This window comes from Doryrhamphus excisus, linkage group LG11 (genome assembly GCF_037039965.1).
Source record: "Doryrhamphus excisus strain RoL-2023G ecotype Guam linkage group LG11, RoL_Dexc_Guam_v1.1, whole genome shotgun sequence".
Lineage (NCBI taxonomy): Eukaryota > Metazoa > Chordata > Actinopteri > Syngnathiformes > Syngnathidae > Doryrhamphus > Doryrhamphus excisus.
In genome coordinates, this window is record NC_136367.1 from 2,405,001 (window position 1) to 2,431,891 (window position 26,891).

The window sequence follows — 26,891 nt, forward strand, 5'->3', positions numbered from 1 at the left end:
TTCAACCACGAAACTACGTGGTCGAGTGGTTAGTGCGCAGGCCTCGCAGCTAGGAGACCCGCATTCAATTCCACCCTCGGCCATTTCTGTGTGGAGTTTGCATGTTCTCCCTGTGCATTTGTGGGTTTTACACAAGATTGACACATTTTAATATCACAAGCAGCACGCAGGCCACACAGTAAATGTGACTATAGGGGTGTTATTTCACGTCTGGAGGGCTCTAATAATGTTAAAAACCTGTATTTAGAAGGTCCTAAGCAGGGTTTCCATGCTCTAACCACAAAAATATTGCATTAATAATCCTACTATAAGTGGTTAGCAGCAGGCCTCACAGCTAGTAGACCCGAGTTCAATTCCACCCTTTGTGGAGTTTGCATGTTCTGCCTGTGCATTTGTGGGTTTTACACAATCACATCTTGTTTTACACAAGATTTACACATTTTAATATCACAAGCAGCGCGCAGTCCACACAGTAAATGTGACTATAGGGGTGTTATTTCACGTCTGGAGGGCTCTAATAATGTTAAAACACTGTATTTAGAAGGTCAATATGACAATATGTAATTTCTTGACGGATAATATTCAACCACGAAACTACGTGGTCGAGTGGTTAGTGCGCAGGCCTCACAGCTAGTAGACCCGAGTTCAATTCCACCCTTTGTGGAGTTTGCATGTTCTGCCTGTGCATTTGTGGGTTTTACACAATAACATCTTGTTTTACACAAGATTTACACATTTTAATATCACAAGCAGCACGCATTCCACACGGTAAATGTGACTATAGGGGTGTTATTTCATGTGTGGAGGGCTCTAATAATGTTAAAACACTGTATTTAGAAGGTCAATATGACAATATGTAATTTCTTGACGAATAATATTCAACCACGAAACTACGTGGTCGAGTGGTTAGTGCGCAGGCCTCACAGCTAGTAGACCCGAGTTCAATTCCACCCTTTGTGGAGTTTGCATGTTCTCCCTGTGCATTTGTGGGTTTTACACAATCACATCTTGTTTTACACAAGATTTACACATTTTAATATCACAAGCAGCGCGCAGTCCACACAGTAAATGTGACTATAGGGGTGTTATTTCACGTCTGGAGGGCTCTAATAATGTTAAAACACTGTATTTAGAAGGTCAATATGACAATATGTAATTTCTTGACGGATAATATTCAACCACGAAACTACGTGGTCGAGTGGTTAGTGCGCAGGCCTCACAGCAAATGTGACTATAGGGGTGTTATTTCATGTCTGGAGGGCTCTAATAATGTTAAAACCTGTATTTAGAAGGTCCTAAGCAGGGTTTCCATGCTCTAACCACAAAAATATTGCATTAATAATGCTACTATGAGTGGTTAGCAGCAGGCCTCACAGCTAGGAGACCCGAGTTCGATTCCACCCTTTGTGGAGTTTGCATGTTCTCTTGCTAAATTGGTGCTAAACATGCATGTTTTAGAAGAGAATTGTATCCCTGAGTAAAAATGACATCACTCACAGTCTGGATTCCACACGATGTAGTCCTGTTTGGCTTCGTCTCTGCTCAAGTTGTCTGTGATCGTCTCCTGTCTGACCTCCCAAAACTGCAGCTTGACGCTGAAGCATGCGACCCCCTGGTGACACAATCATCATTATATTGCAACGCTAGTACAGGTAAATGTCGGTTTTCAGAACTCCATTTCGTTTCCAACAACATTTTCCTCTAGCAAAACATTGCACATGGCAAGTTTTGCGGAATTGAGAGCCCACCAAAAAAAGAATCCCATGCTTGTTTCAAGAAAATTAAATTAAATTAAATTAAATTAAATTAAATTAAATTAAATTAAATTAAATTAAATTAAATTAAATTAAATTAAATTAAATTAAATTAAATTAAATTAAATTAACAAAAATCAATTAAAATTATATTAAGAAAGCAGGAAGTGAACAAATTCCTATTAAATTAAATTAAATTAAATTAAATTAAATTAAATTAAATTAAATTAAATTAAATTAAATTAAATTAAATTCAATTAAATTAAATTAAATTAAATTAAATTAAATTAAATTAAATTAAATTAAATTAGGAAAGCAGGAAGTGAACAAATGTAACAGTTACTGATTGCAAAAGTACCAGATGAAGGGGTAGGATTTAATAAGCTTTGCTTCTTCCTACTCCTTTTGGACATGTGGAACTGGGAACTGATTATGTGATGCATTCAATTGTAATCTGATGCATGTGAATGTGAATGGTTGTTTGTCTATATGTGCCCTGTGATTGGCTGGCGACCAGTCCAGCGTATACCCCGCCTCTCGATTGAAGTCAGCTGGGATAGGCTCCAGCATTCATGTGACTCTAATGAGAATAAGAAGCATAGAAAATGAATGTATGGACTCAGAAGGTGAGAAACAATTTTAAATTTTGGAAGCCTGCATCAACAATAAATTCCATGCATTCATAATTTAGAATCATTTGTTGTAAAACTATAATTATGCTCAATAAAATGTATTTTTGTTGCAATTTTTGGGTCTATTTTTGTCTGAAAAAATCAATTATCATCACGGAGATTAATTCATTTTCAACAGGTTGATGCTAACTTTCCTTGGAGGGTTTTTTTTACTATCAAACAATGGCCGGTCCTGAATGCACCATCGGCACCAAGACCTTTAAAAAAACTGTCCAAATAAGTAGGTCAGCGCAACCCCAACACGCACATTTGAGAAGAAGAGCCACCCCCTCCTATTGAATACACAGTCGGGCAGACCCAACCCACAAGGGAATGAAACAAGAAGCCATCTAATGTCTATAAAGAAAAATTAATCTCATTATAATGATTATTATGTCTAACATGGAAATGATCTTTAAGTAAATTATATATATACAAGATTATATTTTACCCTTTTGGCCCGTGACATGATCAGATCTTTGTTCTTGGCAGTACATTGACCCAGTTCCCCCTCGCCCCCCCCCCCCATGTGGTCATTAAAATTGCATAAAGCAAGCACCGCTTGAGTCTGGTGGAGGCAACCAGCAGTCTCAGGAGGACCAGACCTCTCGTCTAGCTCGTCTAGGGGACATGACATCACCGAGTGCACCAGATTGTGTTTTTCAACTGCATTTCAACTCTCAAATGCAAGACAGGATGAAATATCATATCTTAACGTGACTTCAATCTGTTGCTTGTTTTATGTTTTAATGACATAATAATACTGCATACTGTATATTTATTAGTTGTTCTTAATATGGACATGTAAAGCCTATTTGGTAATCTATCAATTATCATAACCATGCTCTCACAGCACATACATATACAATCTAGAAAAGTTTCAAATAAATCAATATATATCAATAAATATTACACTAATTTGTCACTTATAACACAACGCTAAGATGTTAGTGTTGTATATATACTGTAGTTAGAACTATTTTCATTTTTTTGTATTGTTTAATTGAGATAAAAATAAAAAACATGAAACTATTAACTATTATTATTATATTTTTTGTATTATTATTATTATTATTACTATTATTATTTTGTAATGATTTACTTTTTTTTATTGTTTTCGTTATATTTAGTACTGCTTTTTGACATTTTGTACATTCAAAGAAATAAATTTATTTTCTATATTTTTTAATGTATTTATTCTTTTATTTCTTATCATTCTGTATTGTTTTTTGACATATTGTATATGCTTAATGCCGTAACTTTAATTACATTTTGTTTATTTATTAATTATGTTATTTATTATATTTTAAAATATATTTTGATTTTTTATTGTTTTATTGAGATAAAAATAAAAAAAACATTAAACTATTAACTTATTATTATTATTATTATTATTATTATTATTATTATTATTATTATTATTATTATTATTATTATTATTATTATTATTATTATTATTATTATTATTATTATTATTGTTATTGTTATTATTATTATTATTATTGTTGTTGTATTTTGGTATTATTATTACTATTATTATTTTGTAATGATTTACATTTTTTATTGTTTTTGTTATATTTAGTACTGCTTTTTTGACATTTTGTACATTCAAAGAAATACATTTATTTTGTATATTTTTTATATATAATATTTATATTATATATATTTAATATATATATTTTTATGTTATTTTAATGTATTTATTATTTTATTTCTTATCATTCCGTATTGTTTTTTGACATATTGTACATGCTTAGTTCTGTAATTTTAATTACATTTTGTTTATTTATTAATTATGTTATTTATTATATTTAAAAATATTTTATTTATTTATTTTATTTATTTATTTAATTCTTATTTTATTTATTCTATATTTAGTATTATTTTTGTAATTTATTACATCCAAATAAATTTAAAAAAACATAAAAAATAAAAAAAAAATAGGCTGCTGGACTGTACTTGTTTATCTGTTCATTTCATTTCTGTTCCACATGTAAATATTTTGTTCTTATTATTAGTCAGTCAGTACATAACCTAAGTAAATTAATCTGCTTTACAGAATATCTGAATATCATTAGGAATGACCCCAGTACCTGCTTTCCTCTGTACGCGTTGCCTGTTGTCAATCTCATAAACTTTGATATCGTAATTCTCTGGGATTCCATGATCCGCCCAGCGAGATTGCACGGCATTAGGAGATTGTCTGGTGGCGAGGGGCGGGTCCTGGGAAGGATAGCGGGGGTGACTGCCTGCCAAAACAGAAACATCCTTTTGAAACCTGCGCGTATTTCCATTTTATAACAAACGTAACACTGAATCCTTGAACCTGCTTTCTTTGCGCTTTGAACGCCATAACCAAGTGCGACCTAATTCTGCACTTGAACTCAACTGTTAAGTGCAACCTTGGGGTTCATATATTAATGATATGACTTCTGGCAATGGAAGGCTTTCCCTGCCGCTAAGTGTCCATGATATGACGACATTCTACACACGCGTCATCTCCAATTCATGTCACTATATGGCAGCATGGAATTGTTATTCATTGAAAAATCACGACAATCTTCAGCTTTTTATACAACTCAACATGTCCGAAAAGGAGTAGGAGGAAGCGGAGCTTATTTGTCATTCATTCATTTTATACCGCTTATCTGCTGGAGCCTATCCCAGCTGTCTTCCGGCGAGAGGCGGGGTAAACCCCCGACTGGTGGCCAGCCAATCACAGGGCACATATAGACAAACAACCATTCACACTCACATTCATACCTATGGACAATTTGGAGTCGCTAATTAACCTAGCATGTTTTTGGAATGTGGGAGGAAACCGGAGTACCCGGAGAAAACCCACGCATGCACGGGGGGAGAACATGTAAACTCCACACAGAGATGGCCGAGGGTGGAATTGAACCCGGGTCTCCTAGCTGTGAGGTCTGCGCGCTAACCACTAGAACACCGTGCAGCCCCAGTACAATTCATTCATTTTTTACCGCGTATCCTCACAAGGGTCACGGGGGTGCTGGAGCCTATCCCAGCTGTCTTCGGGCAAGAGGCGGACTGGTGGCCAGCCAATCACAGGGCACATATAGACAAACAACCATTCACACTCACATTCATACCTATGGACAATTTGGAGTCGCTAATTAACCTAGCATGTTTTTTGGAATGTGGGAGGAAACCGGAGTAACCGGAGAAAACCCACGCATGCTAACTCCACACAGAGATGACCGAGGGTGGAATTGAACCCGGGTCTCCTAGCTGTGAGGTCTACGCGCTAACCGTGTGTGGGACTGCCTTAACACTTTTGGGACTTGAGGCTGTCTCGCTCGGTGCTAGCTAGGTAGCTGTTAGCATGTTAGCATTTTAGCTACTTTACTTATGTCTAAAGGCAAATACACACATGGTATGATGTGGGGACATTGTTTACAATAAAACTAATAATTAAAATTGTTTTTATATTTTATAATATTTTATAATATTGTGGTTATATTTCATATAACCTAGAGAGCATCATAACACCTTGATGACATCGGATAACGATCGTATGATACCTGTGTTTCCTCTCCGTCGAGACGATCTGCTGCCACGGGCCTCTCGAAGAAGAGAACCACTCCTGTCGCTGGTGGAATCTCGGTTCGATGCCCCGCTAGCCGTGGCTTCGCTGTCCCTCAGCAAGCTGTCATAGCCGCTGCTCATGGTGCTGTTTCTGTTCGAGAAGTACAACGACGTTTTACCCATGGCGGGCGGCAGGTCGCCACTCAGGACGCTGGTGGCATCACTCGCGTGTCCGCTCATGTGCGGCGGCGTTCGAGGGGACGTGACTTGGCTGTACGGAGACGGAAGCGAGCCCGTTTGGTCCAGTGCGACAGAATCGGGGACGTCGGATCTATCTCTGAGGAGCTCTGAAATGCGACCGTTGGTGAATCCCTGGATGGCGGACTTCGTGGATGAACACGTGGAGCTTTGACTCGGAGTTCTGCTCACGGAGTGAAATGAGAGTGGAGGAGACGAGGAAACGAAGGAGGAAGTCCTTTCGAAGCTTACGCTTCTGCTGTCTGGGGAAAGACTGGAACTGCGGTTTACGGACTCTTGCAGACTTTTGTTGGGAAGACCGAGGTTCTTGATGCTTGGGGCGGATAAACGTCGGACTTTGGGGCACGCCATCTTTAGTTTCCCGACAGCGGAAAGCTTCGAATGACTCGGTCTGGATTGAGGTACATTTTCAGAAGAATTATGACCGTGGTTGGTTTGCCGACTCTTTCTGGAGGTCTTGCTAGACCTTGGCAATGTACAATCCCCAGGACTCTTCCCTTTATGAGCCCCTTTGGAAGCCCCTTCAGAACTTCTTTTGGAGCCCCCCTTTGAGTTTAGAGAGGTGTTGCTACTTCCTGGATCTGATCTTGGAAAGTCACATTGGTTCCTACCGAGGGACTTGATCGCCCTGCTGCCGAGTTGATCGGTTTTTGCACTGGAAAGACTTCCGCTCTCGTTCAGGGGTGACATCATTTTCCTCTGCATATGATCGTGTTTCACGCCCCCATGTGGGGAATCAAACAATGATCCAACGCCCTTTCTGAGGGGTCTCTTTGCTTCCTGTTTGTAGTCCGGATCATATTTCGGATATGATAAGCTCTGGTTCACTGGGGAACACTGTTGGCTTCGCCTTCTCTCCAGGGTTACCCCGGGGCTGCACGGGGTGGATGATGTCACCCCCATTGGGTGTCTCCAAACATCTGCCGTGTGACTGGCGTCCAACCAGCTTCGAGGTAAGCTCCCCGTATTTAAGGCCGTTTCCAGGCAACGATTATTCCCGAGACGCCTACAAGGAAAGTCTTCTCCCGATGAGGTCTTTGGGGGGTTTGCGGAAGAAACATGTCCCCGGTCTCGAGGGTGGTTCTTTTCTGCATGTTGTTTGTTTTCCATGGCGGTTTTGCAACAGGATGTATCCTCCAAGAGCACTGATTTATAAATGTCGGAATGAACTTCTGGGAATTTGATTGTATTCCCTTTGAGCTGGGAATGAGTTATTTCGTTGTGTTTTGGATTTTTAACTTCTGACTGTTCGTCAAAGTTCATTAACATCGGATTTATAAACGACGGTAGGGTTCGCTGTCTTCTCGAGTGACTGTGGGATTTTTCAGTATCGGTTGCCGTATCTCCGAAACGAACAAATGTATTCCCGGGAACATCGGTCGGACTTGTTGCTGCGGAGTCTTTACCGATGTTGCTGATAATTTGGATTGGTTTGGAGCCAGCGGGCCCCGGAAGATGTGCCGATGACTGCGCGGTGTCTTTGATGCAAATGATGTTCCCTCCTGTTCTGCCACGATCCAAACCCCCGCTAATGGTCACTTCCTCCACCATCGAGAAGACGAGTTCATCCTGACCGGCGAAATCCAGCGGTTGTTGAACGGTTACGGTGATAGTGGCCTTCATTTCCTTGGCGTCCTTGGCGGGACGATGAGCGACTGGCGATGAAGCGGAAGGAGACGGAGGAGATGTGGGTAAACTTTTCCCGACGGGCGAGGTCCTTTTGTCGGCTTTGAACCAATCGGTTTCTTCGTGATTGTCCTGTTTCTCCGCGATGGTCTGAGTTTTGACGTTGACGTCTTGAGACGACTGAGTCCCGGTTTTCCGTATCTGATAGCGGCAAGCTGTGTTTTTTCGATTGAGACTTTGATTCAACGGTTCCTCGCTGGAACTGGTCGCGCTGCACTCCTCGCAGTCGTACAGACCGGAGTCCTCCCTCTGGAAATTGTCCCCGGGGGCGGCGCCATCGGTTTGTTTTTCCCGAAGCAAAGTCTGATTGTTAAGCCCTTGCTTTAACATCTGTGGCGTTTCTGATGATTCCGTGGTCGCTATCTCTTTCGGAGATTGTGGTTTGGTTGGGGCAGCGTTCCCGGAAGGAATTTTTGAGGACGACTTCAGCAAATCCATAGTTTCCTCGCTTCCGTCAATACAACCCAAGCGTTCCTGAAGTTCCGCAAACGTGTCACATTTAAGACAGTCTCTTTCCGGTTTCTTCGGTTCAGCTTTCATCCCTTCGCTAAATCCTTGAGCGTCTTTATCGTTATTATCGCCGTGGAACTTCGGGATTTTCAGTAACTCCTGCAGCAAAGCCGTAAACTCCGCGTCTTCCATGTCGGCCTTGCTGGGGTGCAGGGAAGGTATAATGGGCACAAATTCAGGTTGGGAAAACCTCGGCGGTGCTCGGGGTTGGATCAGACCGTCGGAGTCTATCTGGATGACCGTGTCGCAGGACTGGTCGCTACTGGAGTGTTCATCCAGTTCCCCGCGTAGGCGGAAACGTTGGACGTCAACGTCTACCTCATCCGTGGAGTGGAAAGCCCGCAGAGAAAAAGAAGGGGGTCCTCTTTTTTGTCGAGTCAAACTCCTGCCGCTTGGGGAGCATGAGCTGGACTGCTGTCGAAGGAGGATGAAGTACATTGATCAGTATTTAGGGAACTAAATACTATCAGAAAGTATTTGATAACAGTATTATTCATTCATTCAAGAAATAACTCATGGCAAAACAGGAAGGTGGGGGTGGTTGATCTCGCTTCAATGAAGGCAAAAAGACCATTAAATGTTCATTTATCACATTAACTTGTCATTTATCTGCCATTTTGTTAGCTGCCGCAGCTAATAGGATGCTAACAAGGAAGGATGTTTTTGGAATAACAAATACACTAAGAGCATTTTACGATTGAAAATGAAAAATATTCAACTTTGTTGTAAAATTCATGCTAACCGATGTTCCGCTGTATTAAAATTAATACTAGGACCCGTCACTTACATGCTGCTTTTTACTGCAATTTCCGTGACTTTGTGGACAGTTTACAGCAGGGGTCTCAAACACGCGGCCCGCGGGCCAAATGTGGCCCACAGGAGACTAGTTTGAGGCCCCCGCCTTGCGGCCCGCGCAAGTTTGATATGGATGCTGTATGGTATCATGTACCCGTAAAAAATTATTACGTTTGATTAATGTTCATGTTAAAGGTTAAATAACTGTTAATAGTTATCCTCCCTATCCGTGTGGAAGTGGTAAGTCTTAAGTTTAAAAGAAATAACTTGAAGGCTACCGTTTAGGTCGCTAGCTCTCTAGTTTGCGAGTTAGCATGTGTCTCAAGACCCTGCAGTTGCGCAATATGTTGTAAATCAAGGGTCCCAAACACGCCCGCAGGACACTAGTTTGAGGCCCCCGCCTTGATATGAAAGTTTAATGTTAGTGCAGCCCCACGCAAGTTTGATATAGATGCTGTATGGTATCATGTACCCGTAAAAAATTATTACGTTTGATTAATGTTCATGTTAAAGGTTAAATAACTGTTAATAGTTATCCTCCCTATCCGTGTGGAAGTGGTAAGTTTTTGGCTATTTAAGTTTAAAGGAAATAACTTGAAAGGCTACCGTTTAGGTCGCTAGCTCTCTAGTTTGCGAGTTAGCATGTGTCTCAAGACCCTGCAGTTGCGCAATATGTTGTAAATCAGGGGTCCCAAACACGCGGCCCGTGGGCGAAATGTGGCCCGCAGGACACTAGTTTGAGGCCCCCGCCTTGATATGAAAGTTTAATGTCAGTGCGGCCCCGCGCAAGTTTGATATGGATGCTGTATGGTATCATGTACCCAGAAAAAATTATTACGTTTGATTCATGTTCATGTTAAAGGTTAAATAACTGTTAATAGTTATCCTCCCTATCCGTGTGGATGTGGTAAGTTTTTGGCTTTTTTAAGTTGAAAGAAAATAACTTGCAGGCTACCGTTTAGGTCGCTAGCTCTCTAGTTTGCGAGTTAGCATGTGTCTCAAGACCCTGCAGTTGCGCAATATGTTGTAAATAAAAAAAGTATAAATGTGACTAGCGTGAGGCCTTCACGCTAACCACTCGACACGTGGTTTCGTGGTTGAATATTATCTGTAGAGAAATTACATATTTAAGCAAATTGTATGTATTTTAGTCTAAATTAAGTATTTTCAAGCACAAAAATGTCAAAATAAACAAAAATACAAATATAAGGCATTCAAAAGATGCGTTCAAAGACATTGTGATGATATGTGCAATTCTACTCTGGTCACTATAGGTGCCAGTAATGTTACATTGTTGAGACAATCGCCAGTGCAAAGTAATGCGCTGAACAGAAAATTCAACATACAACAGAGAACAAATGGATCGCTCTAATACACCAATAGGATGTAGAACACAAAACACGTTCTTACGCTGTTAAAAAATATGCAAAATTCAACTCATTTCCTGATCAGTGCAATAATTCATTTAACATAAAAATATCGAAACTTCTGAAACGCTTCTAACAAGTAGTAGTAGTAGTAGTAGTAGTACCTTGGTTCTCTTCTGGGTCCTGCGGATACGTGAAGCGAGCTGAATGATGGAGGTGGTTTCTTGTAGGAGTGCCAGTGAATTAGCAACCTGGGCGACGACTGCGGTGTGGCAGTTAGCATGACTCAAGGACTCCCGAAGCAGCATGGCTAGCTTACTTCCCCTGCACAGACACGGGTTTGTGATGTCATCGTTCAGCCAATAGAAAGTACGAGCAATACAATTCATTTTCAGATGAATATGATATGATATTTTCCCATTAAAAAGAACACAACCTACAATTGACCCACAGTTTGGACACCCCTGCGCTAAGGTTATAAACAATTCATATACATTTCATTAGGATGCTGAGATATAAATTTTTGGCCGTTTAAGTACTATTTTATACTAATATATAACCCGCAAGGCATGCTGGGCATCCCACATACACACTTCAGTTACCCAGCATGCTTTGTGGGTTATACAACAGCATAAAATTTTATTATTTTGAGTGTTTACTAGTGAGTAAGGATTTATTTTGATACCTACACAGTCCGTGCAATTCAGTTACATTTTCTATTCCACATTCTACATTTTTGGTTGCACCGTGAGTGACGGTGAAAGTGTGGGATTTTTGCCGGATAATAATACTGACTAATAATTGTCGCTTTTTTTACTATTTTATACTAATATATAACCCGCAAGGCATGCTGGGCATCCCACATACACACTTCAGTTACCCAGCATGCTTTGTGGGTTATACAACAGCATGAAATTGTATTATTTTGAGTGTTTACTAGTGAGTAACCATTTGTTTTGATACCCACCTCAGTTACATTTTCTATTCCACATTCTACATTTTTGGTTGCACCGTGAGTGACAGTGAAGGTGTGGGTATTTTTGCCGGATCATAATACTGACTAATAATTGTCGCTTTTTTTTTACTATTTTATACTAATATATAACCCGCAAGGCATGCTGGGCATCCCACATATACACTTCAGTTACTCAGCATGCTTTGTGGGTTATACAACAGCATAAAATTGTATTATTTTGAGTGAGTAACCATTTGTTTTGATACCCACCTCAGTTACATTTTCTATTCCACATTGTACAATTTTGGTTGCACCGTGAGTGACGGTGAAGGTGTGGGTATTTTTGCCAGATAATAATACTGACTAATATTTGTGGCTTACTTTTTGGGGATAGTTTTATTCCCGCTTAATAGCGACAAGACGACAGGGCCCAGGTCAGAATGCGGCGGCTTGTTTTTTACGTATCCAACGCCACCTTTCATACCGCTACACACGTCAATCATGGTCAGCTTGGTTGGGCCGCGTGAACCTAAAGCAGAAAAAAATTAAAATTAATAAAAAAATAAATAACATTTATTTATAATTTATAATTTATTTTACAAATAAAAAAAATTAAATAAATATTTTTTTTAAAAAGCATGTTATGTTGATTAAATATTAAAATGGAATTAAGGAATAACTGAATAATAATGAATACGGAAACATGTACTTTGCTGCCATAGTCAATAAATATTTGATAACCTTTTCCCGTGGTGCTGCTTTCCGTGCGAGGGGGTTGGACATGGAGAGTGAAGAACATTATGGAGCTGTGGGACAAGAAAGTGGTGAAGTCATTGTGCCGCCGTGCCGCAATTGCCACATCGAGGAGGGAGGCAGCACGTTCTGCAGTAACAGCCTTGACCCGATTGTGGTTCCGGAGCTTAAAAAGAAAAATAATAATAATAATAATAATAAGTACAAGAGCAGATGTATTGTGAATTAAAATGATTGTGGTTGTAGTTTACATTGGAGTAGAACTCATACTGGTTTCTGATCCAGTAGATCCATTTTTACCTTCCAAGACCACGTTTATCATGTATCATGTACTTCAAAACTATCAGGACTTAGGGTACTGTAATTTGATTATCTGCAACTGCAGGGTCTTGAGACACATGCTAACTCGCAAACTAGAGAGCTAGCGACCTAAACGGTAGCCTTCAAGTTATTTCCTTTCAACTTAAATAGCCAAAAACTTACCACTTCCACACGGATAGGGAGGATAACTATTAACAGTTATTTAACCTTTAACATGAACATTAATCTGGGTACATGATACCATACAGCATCCATATCAAACTTGCGCGGCCTCAAACTAGTGTCCTGCGGCCCACATTTGGCCCGCGGGCCGCGTGTTTGAGACCCATTTCATATTATCTGCAAACTGTATTTGTATATAACTCTGGGTAAAATTGTTGATTTGTTAATACTTGGGTTGTTTATATTGTTTTATTTTATATGATTTATTTATTATTATTATATTATTATTTTTATATTTTTTATTTTATATATATTTATTTATATTATTGTATTATTTTTTTATATTGTGTATTTTGTACTTTTGTACTGCTTAACTGATTCTGTACTGCAATGCAAATTTCCTGACTGAGTAAACGAATAAAGGCATATCTTATCTTATCTTATCTTATCTTAAAATAAGTAAAAATACAAATATAAGGCATTCGGAAGATGCAAGGATGTGGTGAAAATGTAGTATTCTAGTATATGTAGTATTCTACACTGGTTTATAAGCGTAAGTAATGTTACACTGATGAGAAAAGTACTGTACTGTACTGCAACTGTACATAAAACAAAAACAATATTGAGGAAGTAGCTCAATGCTAACATGTGTGAGTCGACATTATGTGTTCTTTTTTCTACTATATTTGCTAATACAAGTGTAAAAATGACTACTATAGGGGTGCTATATCATGTCTAGAGGGCTCTAATAATGCAAAATGATCAGAGGTTATCATTGAAACGATGATGATGTCTTAGTACCTGTATCCCATGGATGGGGTCCTCCTGGAGTCGAATATGAGCTCTGGGGCTGTCGTGTATGCTGCCCAAGGACGGGGGGGCGACCTCTCCCAGTAGGTCCCTCAAGGTGTCCTCCTCGCCGCAGCAAAGTTCAACGGCAGACACCGATACGGTCATATCCGTCCACGTCTTCTCCCTCCGCTTCTCGATGGCGCTGTACAGCCAGGAGATGGCGCACGGGATCAAGCCCAGCTTCTGGATGCTCTCAGCGTTCCCCACCATGCTGGACCAGGAACCTGAAATAAATGAAAAAAATATTTTGTTACTGTTTTCCTGTTTGAGATTAAGTAGTGTAAATTCAAGAAAAAAAACCAAATTGAATTAGTCTCCACAGTGAGAAAGCTACTGTACGGTGAGGAAATACGCAATGAGGCATGATGTGCTCCAAGGGTGTGTCAAAAATAGCCATGGTGAGAACCATGTGCCATGAGGCATGAGAGTAACATATGCTCCTCTGTGTCCCCTCTGTGGGACAAATGCTCACCAGCCACTAGGAAAAATACCAAAACTGGCAATATTGTTGTCACAGAACAGCATTAGAAATAACAAAATCAGTACATTTACACGGTGGTCTAGTGGTTAGCGGTAAAACGTCGTTGTACTTCTCGAACAGAAACAGCACCATGAGCAGCGGCTATGACAGCTTGCTGAGGGACAGCGAAGCCACGGCTAGCGGGGCATCGAACCGAGATTCCACCAGCGACAGGAGTGGTTCTCTACTTCGAGAGGCCCGTGGCAGCAGATCGTCTCGACGGAGAGGAAACATAGGTATCATACGATCGTTATCCGATGTCATCGAGGTGTTATGATGCTCTCTAGGTTATATGAAATATAACCACAATATTATAAAATATTACAAAATATAAAAACAATTTTACTTATTAGTTTTATTGTAAACAATGTCCCCACTTCATGCCATGTGTGTATTTGCCTTTAGACATAAGTAAAGTAGCTAAAATGCTAACATGCTAACAGCTACCTAGCTAGCACCGAGCGAGACAGCCTCAAGTCCCAAAAGTGTTAAGGCAGTCCCACACACGGTGGTCGTGTGGTTAGCGCGTAGACCTCACAGCTAGGAGACACGGGTTCAATTCCACCCTCGGTCATCTCTGTGTGGAGTTAGCATGCGTGGGTTTTCTCCGGGTACTCCGGTTTCATCCACATTCCAAAAACATGCTAGGTTAATTAGCGACTCCAAATTGTCCATAGGTATGAATGTGAGTGTGAATGGTTGTTTGTCTGTATGTGCCCTGTGATTGGCTGATTGGTACCCCGCCTCTCGCCTGAAGATGATGTATCAATCAAAGTATATGTAGTGGATCACCGTACATTCTAGATTTGCAATTCAGAATTTATGCTAATTTTTGGTAAAAAAAAAAAATACAGCAAAAAAAGTGGTTAGCACTCAGGCCACACAGCTAGGAGACCCAAGTTCAATTCCACCCGATTATGAAAAACTTTCCCTTGTAGCCAACACCTTTCAGAGCAAATCTGTTTAGCGTGTAAGGGCATTTAGATCAATACTCAATACTATCTACCACGGACAAAAAAAAAAAAATATCAAAAACGATATTTTTATACAACACATATGTGTCCATTCCACCACAGGAGATATGTCATATTACATATACCGATAACATATGTATACAACAACACAGGTTTTATATATTACTTGGTCCAAATACTCAAGAGTCCCTGCTTTCATTCACATCTTGATTGATGTACAGTATTCCAATTGTGGTGGTGTACGTAGTATCTATCTATATACGTAAGTGAGTTGACATAAATAAAGACAGATACCCCAGCCTTATTCTTTCCCATCATGCACTTTGTCCCTGACATTAAGTTCAACATATGGTCCTGTTTGACTCTTTTTGTCTTATCCGAACGCTAATTGAATAAGGATAAGAGAATTGGTTTATTGCAATTAGAGGCCAAACTGCCTGCTACTTTCTGTTATTCAGACAGAATGCTATTCTGGTTAGGAGATTGATATCATCCCCCCCCCCCCCCCCCCCCCCGTCTGTGGGCCGCATGTAGTCTGCACGGGCCAACTAATTCATTTAAGGAGAGTGGCGTCATGTGAAAGAGCAGCTCCAAGGAGACCCTGCCCTATGTGTGTGTGTGTGTGTGTGTGTGTGTGTCTAATATACGCTCTCAGCAAGGCTAAGTGCAGGGCATCCATATCTTTAATAGCAACATTTTACAGTCCTGCACGCTCAGAGTGTCCCTGCAATACAATAAAACGTGTGTATTGGGAGTGTTTGCATGCACAAAAAGAAGTATGCACAACGACTGGTGTATTTTTTATGGTATCGTGATGTAGCTACAATTATGCTTCCTTTCATTCATTCATTTTCTTACGCTTATCCTCACGAGTGTAGCAGGGGGGGGGGGGTGCTGGGCGGTGGCCAGCCAATCACAGGGCACATATAGACAAACAACCATTCACACTCACATTCATACCTATGGACAATTTGGAGTCGCTAATTAACCTAGCATGTTTTTTGGAATGTGGGAGGAAACCGGAGTACCCGGAGAAAACCCACGCACGCACAGGGGAGAACATGCAAACGCCACACAGAGGATGGAATCGAACTTGCGTCTCCTAGCTGTGAGGCCTGCGTACTAACCACTCGTCCTATAGTTAACATTCATGAATTCGTTCATTTTCTACTGCTTATCCACACGAGGGTCGCGGGGGTGCTGGAGCCTATCCCAGCTGTCTTCTGGCACTGAACTGGTGGCCAGCCAATCACAGGGCACATATAGGCAAACAACCATTCACACTCACATTCATACCTATGGACAATTTGGAGTCGCTAATTAACCTAGCATGTTTTTGGAATGTGGGAGGAAACCGGAGTACCCGGAGAAAACCCACGCATGCACGGGGAGAACATGCAAACTCCACACAGAGATGGCCGAGGGTGGAATTGAACCCTGGTCTCCTAGCTGTGAGGTCTGTGCGCTAACCACTAGACCGCCGTGCCGCCCCTGTAAATGATTTAGTTATTTCTAATGCTGTTCTCTGACAACAATATTGCCAGTTTTGGTATATATTTGGTATATAGACAAACAACCATTCACACTCACATTCATACCTATGGACAATTTGGAGTCGCTAATTAACATAGCATGTTTTTGGAATGGGATTGAACTCGGGTCTCCTAGCTGTGAGACTCGTAAGGATAAGCAGTAGAAAATGAATGAGTAAATGAATACAGCATCATCAATTTGTTCCAGAAGGTAGGACCTTAACCAAAACAGACTCTAACCAAGTCAATTTTTCCCATAAGAAATATAATATATCTCATTAATCTGTTCCAGAAAGTCAAAAATGTTAACACAAAACATGTTTTTATAATTTACTCTTGCCTCCTGGCCTGAAGACAGCTGGGATAGGCTCCAGCACGCCCGCGACCCTCGTGAGGAAAAGCAGTAGAAAATGAATAAGTAAATGAATACAGCGTCGTTAATTTGTTCCAGAAGGTAGGACTCTAACCGAAACAGACTCTAACCAGAACAGACTCTAACCAAGTCATTTTTTTCCCATAAGAAATAGTATAGTATATCTCATTAATCTGTTCCAGAAAGTCAAAAATGTTAACACAAAACATGTTTTTATAATTTTCTCTCGCCTCCCGGCCTGAAGACAGCTGGGATAGGCTCCAGCATACCCCTGACCCTCGTGAGGATAAGCAGTAGAAAATGAATGAGTAAATGAATACAGCGTTGTTAATTTGTTCCAGAAGGTAGGACTCTAACCGAAACAGACTCTAACCAAAACAGACTCTAACCAAGTCATCTCATTAATCTGTTCCAGAAAGTCAAAAATGTTAACACCAAACATGTTTTTATAATTTTCTCTCGCCTCCCGGCCTGAAGACAGCTGGGATAGGCTCCAGCACACCCGCGACCCTTGTGAGGAAAAGCGGTAGAAAATGAATAAGTAAATGAATACAGCGTCGTTAATTTGTTCCAGAAGGTAGGACTCTAACCGAAACGGACTCTAACCAAAACAGACTCTAACCAAAACAGACTCTAACCAAGTCAATTTTTTCCCATAAGAAATAGTATAGTATATCTCATTAATCTGTTCCAGAGAGTCAAAAATGTTAACACAAAACATGTTTTTATAATTTGGGATAGGCTCCAGCATAAACGTGACCCTTGTGAGGATAAGCGGTAGAAAATGAATAAATGATTGAAAAACAATGATACCACAATATTTAAAGTCAACTATTTTGGCGTATTTTTGTCTCTTATAATAATAGGGTTTCAGCAGCCCCACTTTTGTGGCTTCCATATAAAAAAAAGTCCACTTGGAGTAAAGAGAACAAAAAAATGAAGGGCGTGGGGGGGGGGGGTTGAAGTGAAAAGAAAAAGGACGGATGCTAACAGGAACGAGACAAAGGTGAAAGAGGTGGTGGGGGGGGGGGATTGGATGGCCCTTCAGCTTCAGATAAAAGCATCCCACTCTCATTTTCAAATGTGAACCCCGCAGGGGGCCCCACTCTCGCCGCGACTCGTTACTCACCCACGTCGGCGCAACCCAGGCCCAGCACGCATCCGTCGCTGCCGCTGAGCACACAACGGATGACATCAGCCAGGACGCCTGAACACACCTCAGTCTGCAAGACAGTGAGTCATTCATGCATTGAAATAGTAGATTCGGTTAAATGGAAGAAACCAAGCAGGGTGGGGTGGGGGGGGGGGCATTTTCAGTGCCCTTGGGTTGAAATACTGTAACCAGAGCTTAGAATTGACTAGGTGAGTAATTATGATGCAAAGACCATAGATCCGTCTCATATTAACATGCAATGAAAGGCAATTCTAATTAAAAGGGATATTTGGCTGATTTACAATGAAGCACCAAACCTGACTCGAGTCTTGAGGGTACACGGCGTCATAATGGAAAGCCTTCAGAAGATCCCTGCTCGATGCCGTCCTCGTGCGCGGTGAGCTTTGGCACACTGGCTCTAATAAAATGGCTCTTTTCTTACACGGGTCAACGTGGAGAACCGGCGGTTGGCCCTCGTTTGTCGTTGGGTTCACCCTCAACACAACTTTCACCTGTCAACAAACATGAAAATGATATAAAAAAAAAACGAAGCACCATTAAGTGGCCAACTGGTTCGCAATTTAAAGTGCAATTTTGCATATTTTTTAACAGCGTGTATGAACGTGTATTGTGTTCTGCGTCCTGTTGGTGTATTAGAGCGATCCATCTGTGCTCTGTTGTATGTTGTTCGTTCATTCATTCATTTTCTACTAACCCATTCCTTTCAATTCATGGAAAAAAATATGCATGAACAGCCATTTGGTTGCAGTGGGGGAACGGTGAGCCAACAGCGCCATCAAGTGGCCAACTAACATGAAGACAAAGGTTTGAAAACGAGCACATTTGTCGCGCACGTGGACAACACGGTTCACAATTTAAAGTGCAATTTTGCATATTTTTTAACAGCATGTATGAACGTGTATTGTGTTCTGCGTCCTGTTGGTGTATTAGAGCGATCCATCTGTGCTCTGTTGTATGTTGTTCGTTCATTCATTCATTTTCTACTAACCCATTCCTTTCAATTCATGGAAAAAAATATGCATGAACAGCCATTTGGTTGCAGTGGGGGAACGGTGAGCCAACAGCGCCATCAAGTGGCCAACTAACATGAAGACAAAGGTTTGAAAACGAGCACATTTGTCGCGCACGAAGACAACACGGTTCGCAATTTAATTTTTTTTACAGCGTATGAATGTGTTTTGTGTTCTGCGTTCTGTTGGTGTATTAGAGCGATTCATCTGTGCTCTGTTGTATGTTGAATTTTCTGTTCAGCGCATTACTTCGCAGTGGCTATTGTCTCAACAATGTAACATTACTGACACCTAGTGACCAAAGTAGAATTGCACATATTAACATGGACTCTGCTACATCATGTGTCATGCGTACTTTAGATCCTTTCAACTGATAGCAGTTCAAAAACCAAAACTTGTGTTAAAAAGTTAAAAATATCTTCATATTCAATTCACAGCCATTAAAAATACATGCCTTGCGAACAACATGAAATATTTCTTCCATGCTGCAACATCTCCAGATTTGCTGTTTAAAATAGAGAACAGGGCTGCACGGTGTTCGAGTGGTTAGCACACAGGCCACACAGCTAGGAGACCCGAGTTCAATTCCACCCTCGGCCACCCCTCAGCGATAGAAAATGAATGAGTGAATGAATACAGCGTCGTCAATTCGTTCCAGAGGGTAGGACTCTAACCAAAACAGACTCTAACCGAAACAGACTCTAACCAAGTCAATTCTTCCCATAAGAAATATAGTAAATCGTATTAATCTGTTGCAGAAAGTCAAAAATGTTAACACAAAACATGTTTTTATAATTTTCTCTTGCCCGAAGACAGCAAGCCCGCAACCCTCTTGAGGATAAGCGGTAGAAAATGAATGAGTGAATCAATACAGCGTCGTCAATTCGTTCCAGAAGGTAGGACTCTAACCAAAACAGACTCTAACCGAAACAGACTCTAACATAGTAAATTTTTCCCTATAAGAAATATAGTAAATCTCATTAATCTGTTCCAGAAAGTAAAACATTTTAACATAAAACAAAAGGTAGGACTCTAACCGAAACAGACTCTAAGCAAAATAGACTCTAACCGAGTCGATTTTTCCCATAAGAAATATAGTAAATCTCATTAATCTGTTCCAGAAAGTCAAACATTTTAACACAAAACAAAAGGTAGGACTCTAACCGAAACAGACTCTAACCAAAACAGACTCTAACCAAGTCAATTTTTCCCATAAGAAATATAATAAATCTCATTAATCTGTTCCAGAAAGTCAAAAATGTTAACACAAAACATGTTTTTATAATTTTCTCTTGCATGAAGACAGCTGGGATAGGCTCCAGCACGCCTGTGACACTCATGAGGATAAGCGGTAGAAAATAAATGAGTGAATGTTTACAGCATCGTCACTTCGTTCCAGAAGGTAGGACTCTAACCAAAACAGACTCTAACTGAAACAGACTTTAACCAAGTCAATTTTTCCCATAAGAAATATAGTAAATCGTATTAATCTGTTCCAGGAAGTCAAAAATGTTAACACGAAACATGTTTTTTCTCGCCCGAAGACAGCTGGGATAGGCTCCAGCACGGCCGCGACCCTCGTGAGGATAAGCGGTAGAAAATGAATGAATGAATACAGCATCATCAATTCGTTCCAGAAGGTAGGACTCAAACCGAAACAGACTCTAACCGAAACAGACTCTAACCAAGTCAATTTTTCCCATAAGAAATATAGTAAATCTCATTAATCTGCTCCAGAAAGTCACAAATGTTAACACAAAACATGTATTTATAATTTCTCTCGCCCGAAGACAGCTGGGATAGGCTCCAGCACGCCCCACGACCCTTGTGAGGAAAAGCGGTAGAAAATGAATAATTATTATTATATTGTTTACAGTCCTGCGATGAACTAGCTACCTAGTCCATGAGTGTGCCGTGCCAAAAATCGTTTTATTACCGTGAACGTGACGAAGACTATTTTTGTTTTTAATCCATCTCCACCGCAAACCGCATCCGCTATCCACAAACGAGGAGACAATGATTCCAAACGACTGCTTTTTAGGCTTATCCGGTTAGCACAGATACGGAATCTATACATTCACTCACATAGCGACACAAACCGCCTTCACATCATGACATTAATTACTTAATGCAGTAGTCTACAGGAATGGGGCTTTGAGGTCTTAAATTTGGTTCGATCCCCAGACTGACAGCCACTTAATAAGGTTCGCAGGCTCTTATTGTGAGTAGGGTCGCTGCAGTAGAAATGAAGGTAGCATACTGTAGCTGCAGTAAAAGGATTTATTTATCACCGGGATGACTTGAATCTCCATAACACCAGGATGACATCATCATTATTGACTATGAGAGCGTGCAGCGTGATCCGTCTGCATGCCCCGTCCTCATAATTTTGTATCATGTATGCACAAAAGAGGCCGTCTAATCATATTGAACCCGTGTCAAACTAAATTCATGAGGCTTCAATTATTCAAGAGACGCTTTAACAAGCGCAGAAAATGTTTTCTTTCTCTGCTCTCGCACGCATATCATTTAGCACGCAGAAGCAAAACAGAACTGAGTGCTCAAGGGCAGGTGGCAGTGGTGGTCTTATCTGTCACAGAGGGCGGGCACTTCCATCCAAATATCCATAATATTGATACCATACTAGTATGTACTGTAGTTTTTGCTTTAGGTAGGTATTTTTGCAGTATTGCAATATATCTTTGGCAGTGCTATTATTGTTGATGTGCCCGTATGAGATGGTTCTGTATTCATAATAAATGTATCCAAACAAGTTGCTAACATGCTAGCTGTTAGCATTGACATTTTTGGTGGAATTCTCTCTTAATTAAAATAAGTGGCAGTTCCAACTTGACAGAATGAAGTATCTTGCTAGTTTTAGCAATTTAGCACACACAGAGTTAGCATATTAGCAACTATCTATATATGCTGTTAGCATTGATATTTTGGCGGAATTCTCTCATAATTAAAATAGGTGGCAGTTCAAAGTTGACGGAATGAAGTATCTTGCTAGTTTTAGCAATTTAGCACACAGAGTTAGCATATTAGCAACTATCTATATATGCTGTTAGCATTGACATTTTGGCGGAATTCTCTCATAATTAAATAGGTGGCAGTTCAGAGTTGAGAGAATGAAGTATCTTGCTAGTTTTAGCAATTTAGCACACACCGAGTTAGCATATTAGCAACTATCTATATATCTGTTAGCAACTATCTATATATACTGTTAGCATTGACATTTTGGCGGAATTCTCTCATAATTAAATAGGTGGCAGTTCAGAGTTGACGGAATGAAGTATCTTGCTAGCTTTAGCAAGTTAGCACACACAGAGTTAGCATATTAGCAACTATCTATATATCTGTTAGCAACTATCTATATATGCTGTTAGCATTGATATTTTGGCGGAATTCTCTCATAATTAAAATAGCTGGCAGTTCAAAGTTGACGGAATGAAGTATCTTGTTAGCTTTAGCAATTTAGCACACACAGAGTTAGCATATTAGCCACTATCTATATATACTGTTAGCATTGACATTTTGGCGAAATTCTCTCATAATTAAATAGGTGGCAGTTCAGAGTTGACGGAATGAAGTATCTTGCTAGCTTTAGCAAGTTAGCACACACAGAGTTAGCATATTAGCAACTATCTACATATCTGTTAGCAACTATCTATATATGCTGTTAGCATTGATATTTTGGCGGAATTCTCTCATAATTAAAATAGCTGGCAGTTCAAAGTTGACGGAATGAAGTATCTTGCTAGTTTTAGCAATTTAGCACACAGAGTTAGCATATTAGCAACTATCTATATATGCTGTTAGCATTGACATTTTGGCGGAATTCTCTCATAATTAAATAGGTGGCAGTTCAGAGTTGACGGAATGAAGTATCTTGCTAGCTTTAGCAAGTTAGCACACACCGAGTTAGCATATTAGCAACTATCTACATATCTGTTAGCAACTATCTATATATGCTGTTAGCATTGATATTTTGGCGGAATTCTCTCATAATTAAAATAGCTGGCAGTTCAAAGTTGACGGAATGAAGTATCTTGCTAGTTTTAGCAATTTAGCACACAGAGTTAGCATATTAGCAACTATCTATATATGCTGTTAGCATTGACATTTTGGCGGAATTCTCTCATAATTAAATAGGTGGCAGTTCAGAGTTGACGGAATGAAGTATCTTGCTAGCTTTAGCAAGTTAGCACACACAGAGTTAGCATATTAGCAACTATCTATATATCTGTTAGCATTGATATTTTGGCGGAATTCTCTCATAATTAAAATAGCTGGCAGTTCAAAGTTGACGGAATGAAGTATCTTGCTAGTTTTAGCAATTTAGCACACAGAGTTAGCATATTAGCAACTATCTATATATGCTATTAGCATTGATATTTTGGCGGAATTCTCTCATAATTAAAATAGCTGGCAGTTCAAAGTTGACGGAATGAAGTATCTTGCTAGTTTTAGCAATTTAGCACACAGAGTTAGCATATTAGCAACTATCTATATATGCTGTTAGCATTGACATTTTGGCGGAATTCTCTCATAATTAAAATAGGTGGCAGTTCAGAGTTGGCGGAATGAAGTATCTTGCTAGCTTTAGCAATTTAGCACACACCGAGTTAGCATATTAGCAACTATCTATATATCTGTTAGCAACTATCTATATATGTTGTTAGCATTGACATTTTGGCGGAATTCTCTCATAATTAAAATAGGTGGCAGTTCAGAGTTGAGAGAATGAAGTATCTTGCTAGTTTTAGCAATTTAGCACACATAGAGTTAGCATATTAGCAACTATTTATTGAAGCAAGAGATGTTCCTGTGTTATCAAAATGTATTCACACAAGTTGCTAGCATGCTAACTTTTTTAGATTGCTAGCAATGAGATGTTTTGCTGATTCCCCCAAAATAAACATTTAGGTGCATGCTACATAGCTTGCTAGATGCTAGCATTTTATATATCACGTATATTTTGTTTATCACAACCCTCTAATAAAGCAAGAAATGTTCCCACGTTATCACATGCATCCACTCGTGTTGCTAGCGTGCTAGCTGTTAGCATTGTTAGCAAGTCTGTCTCAAATACAGGCCCAGAGGTTGACAACAGTGCCAGGCCCATCATACTAACTAGTCCTGATTATAATCATGATCAACAAATTCAAATCATGATCTTGAACAATTTCCGATATCGGTACTGACTCTGTATTGAACCCGTATCGGAGCGATACCAACATTTGCAGTATCGTCCACCCCCAATCTGTAACCCTAGACTACACCCAAGAGTCTGTCTATGAGACAAGGAAAGAGCAGGCCCTTGTATTGATTGAGCTCACTTTTCCCGGCGGAGTAAAAGGATGTGGAAGGAGAGAACAAGATGGAGGCATTAGCGCCACATAACACTGCAGCATCAAGGAGAAGGGGGGTGATACAGTATCTCCTCCAAATTGACTGTGATGTCTTTACAATTCGATATGGGTGGTAAAAATGCTTACAAAATGGCATTTGTGGTCGAGAAGCCCCCCCCCCCCCCCCCCACTCCCCACCCCCTGCATCTGCTCTATAGAGCTGCACTTATGTTTGTACTTTAAAACAAGTACTTCGAAGAAAAAAAAACAACAAAAAAGCAAAAATGGAAAAAAACAGCAGTCATTTTCTAAGAATGAAAAAATATGTAAATTATTAATAATAAAAAGTTGTAATTCAACAATAAAATTTTAATATTGTGAGGGAAAATGTTAAACATTATTTCCGTAATTTAGAGTTGAAATATGAAAGAAAATATGTTGGAATTTATGGAATACTATGTTGCGGAAAAAGTTATATTATTATTATTATATTATTATTATATAATGGGAATGAAGTCATAACATTAGAAGAGAATATTTTTTCCACATTTTGCCACTCCCCTTAAGGAAGCCCTCTGTGACATCACAAAGGAACCGTTTTAGCAACACCCTCTGAAACCGGGTGTTTGGAGCCATCCCAAATTTTTTTCAGAACTCACTTCCAAATGCGCAAACCTCATTATCTGAAGCTTTGGCATGGTTTAACACGAAAATTATTATTATTATTATTATTATTATTATTATTATTATTATTATTATTATTATTATTATTATTATTATTATTATTATTATTATTATTATTATTATTATTATTATTATTATTATTATTATTATTATTATGAGAATATTTTTTCTAAAGAAAGTTGAAATATTTGCAAAATTAAGAAACAAAATGGAAAAAAATTGACCACCATTTGCGCTAACAGCTGCTCCCCTTAAGGAAGCCCTCTGTGACATCACAAAGGAACCGTTTTAGCAACACCCTCTGAAACCGGGTGTTTGGAGCCATCCCAAACTTTTTTCAGGACTCACTTCCAAATGCGCAAACCTCATTATCTGAAGCTTTGGCCATGGTTTAACACAAGAATTATTATTATTATTATTGTTATTATTATTATTATTATTATTATTATTATTATTATTAAGAGAATATTTTTTCTAAAGAAAGTTGAAATATTTGCAAAATTAAAAAACAAAATGGAAAAAAATTGACCACCATTTGCGCTAACAGCCACTCCTCTTAAGGAAGCCCTCTGTGACATCACAAAGGAACCGTTTTAGCAACACCCTCTGAAACCGGGTGTTTGGAGCCATCCCAAACTTTTTTTCAGGACTCACTTCCAAATGCGCAAACCTCATTATCTGAAGCGTCGGCATGTTTTAACACGAGAATACAACATTCTAACCACATTTATAAGTCGGAAAAGTGCAAAAAGCACAATAGGTCCGCTTTTGTTTAAAAAATATGAAAACTGCCCTTGCATTCTTTCATTTTTCAGTATGAGGCTTTCGCTTGAAAAGGTTTGGACACCCCTGGTATGAGGAATGAAATCACCTTGCCAACATTGGGCGAGTCTTTGCTTCTGGTGGCAGCTTGCAGCAGGCAGGAGGGGACAGGCGGTGGATTTTTCTGGATGATATCCTTGAATCCGTTGGAAAGATAAGCAGGAGCCGCGTCGGAAGCCTGGCCTTTTTTCCTCAGCGTCAGGTTGAGCTTCTCCGCTGCCCTGTGGAGAAAGTGTCATAATACGATGGAATAATACACAAATTTATTTCATCATCTGTATTATTCTTAAAGGTACATTTACCTGGCCAGAAAGGACATGGCGGCAGTGTTTGCGATGGTGACCACCCTGGAGAGATGCGGTATCTTGGAGCTGGTGTGTACAAGATCCGTACAGCGTAACACGGCATTGTCTGATGCCTGCCATGTGGAGAAAGCGTGGTATTAAAATACAAATATGTAATTGCACTGAAGCACCCGCACTTAATGGCGCTATTATGAGAAGGTGTTAGTCTAAGTGGGGCACGCCGGGTTATACACACACCGTTAGTCTCATGATGGAGTGGAAGTGGAAGTGGAAGTGGAAGGGATGCTTTGCGACGGCTTTACATTAGTTTGATTTAGAGCGTGACTCAGAGGATGGAATGAGAAGGTATACGTGGTTTGCTGATTAATGCTGACATTTCTATACTGTACCATTAAATCTTCACATCTTCATTCAAACGGCTGCCCAGCTAGACGTGCTCTTGTTCCTGTTGCAATAATAATGGGACGTCTAACTGCCTCATACAGTATTTGTGTGGCCTTTTATTTTTAA

General features: G+C 39.8%; 1 protein-coding gene across 3 annotated transcripts in view; it reads right to left on the reverse strand.

The window, feature by feature from the left end:
• The window catches only part of kif26bb (kinesin family member 26Bb), a 38,452-nt gene that overhangs the window by 1,764 nt on the left and 9,797 nt on the right, over nt 1-26,891 (reverse strand). For 2 of the 3 annotated variants that reach the window (XM_058091715.2, XM_058091713.2), the window contains 11 exons: nt 26,379-26,494; nt 26,126-26,297; nt 18,503-18,697; nt 18,162-18,255; nt 13,583-13,857; nt 12,287-12,464; nt 11,927-12,074; nt 10,755-10,914; nt 5,971-8,842; nt 4,519-4,674; nt 1,498-1,612 (listed from right to left, as the gene is read on the reverse strand). In XM_058091715.2, the coding sequence (XP_057947698.2) occupies nt 1,498-1,612; nt 4,519-4,674; nt 5,971-8,842; nt 10,755-10,914; nt 11,927-12,074; nt 12,287-12,464; nt 13,583-13,857; nt 18,162-18,255; nt 18,503-18,697; nt 26,126-26,297; nt 26,379-26,494 (4,481 nt within the window). The remainder of the gene's footprint in view (nt 1-1,497; nt 1,613-4,518; nt 4,675-5,970; nt 8,843-10,754; nt 10,915-11,926; nt 12,075-12,286; nt 12,465-13,582; nt 13,858-18,161; nt 18,256-18,502; nt 18,698-26,125; nt 26,298-26,378; nt 26,495-26,891) is intronic. The other variant, XM_078794482.1, reaches the window with a different exon arrangement.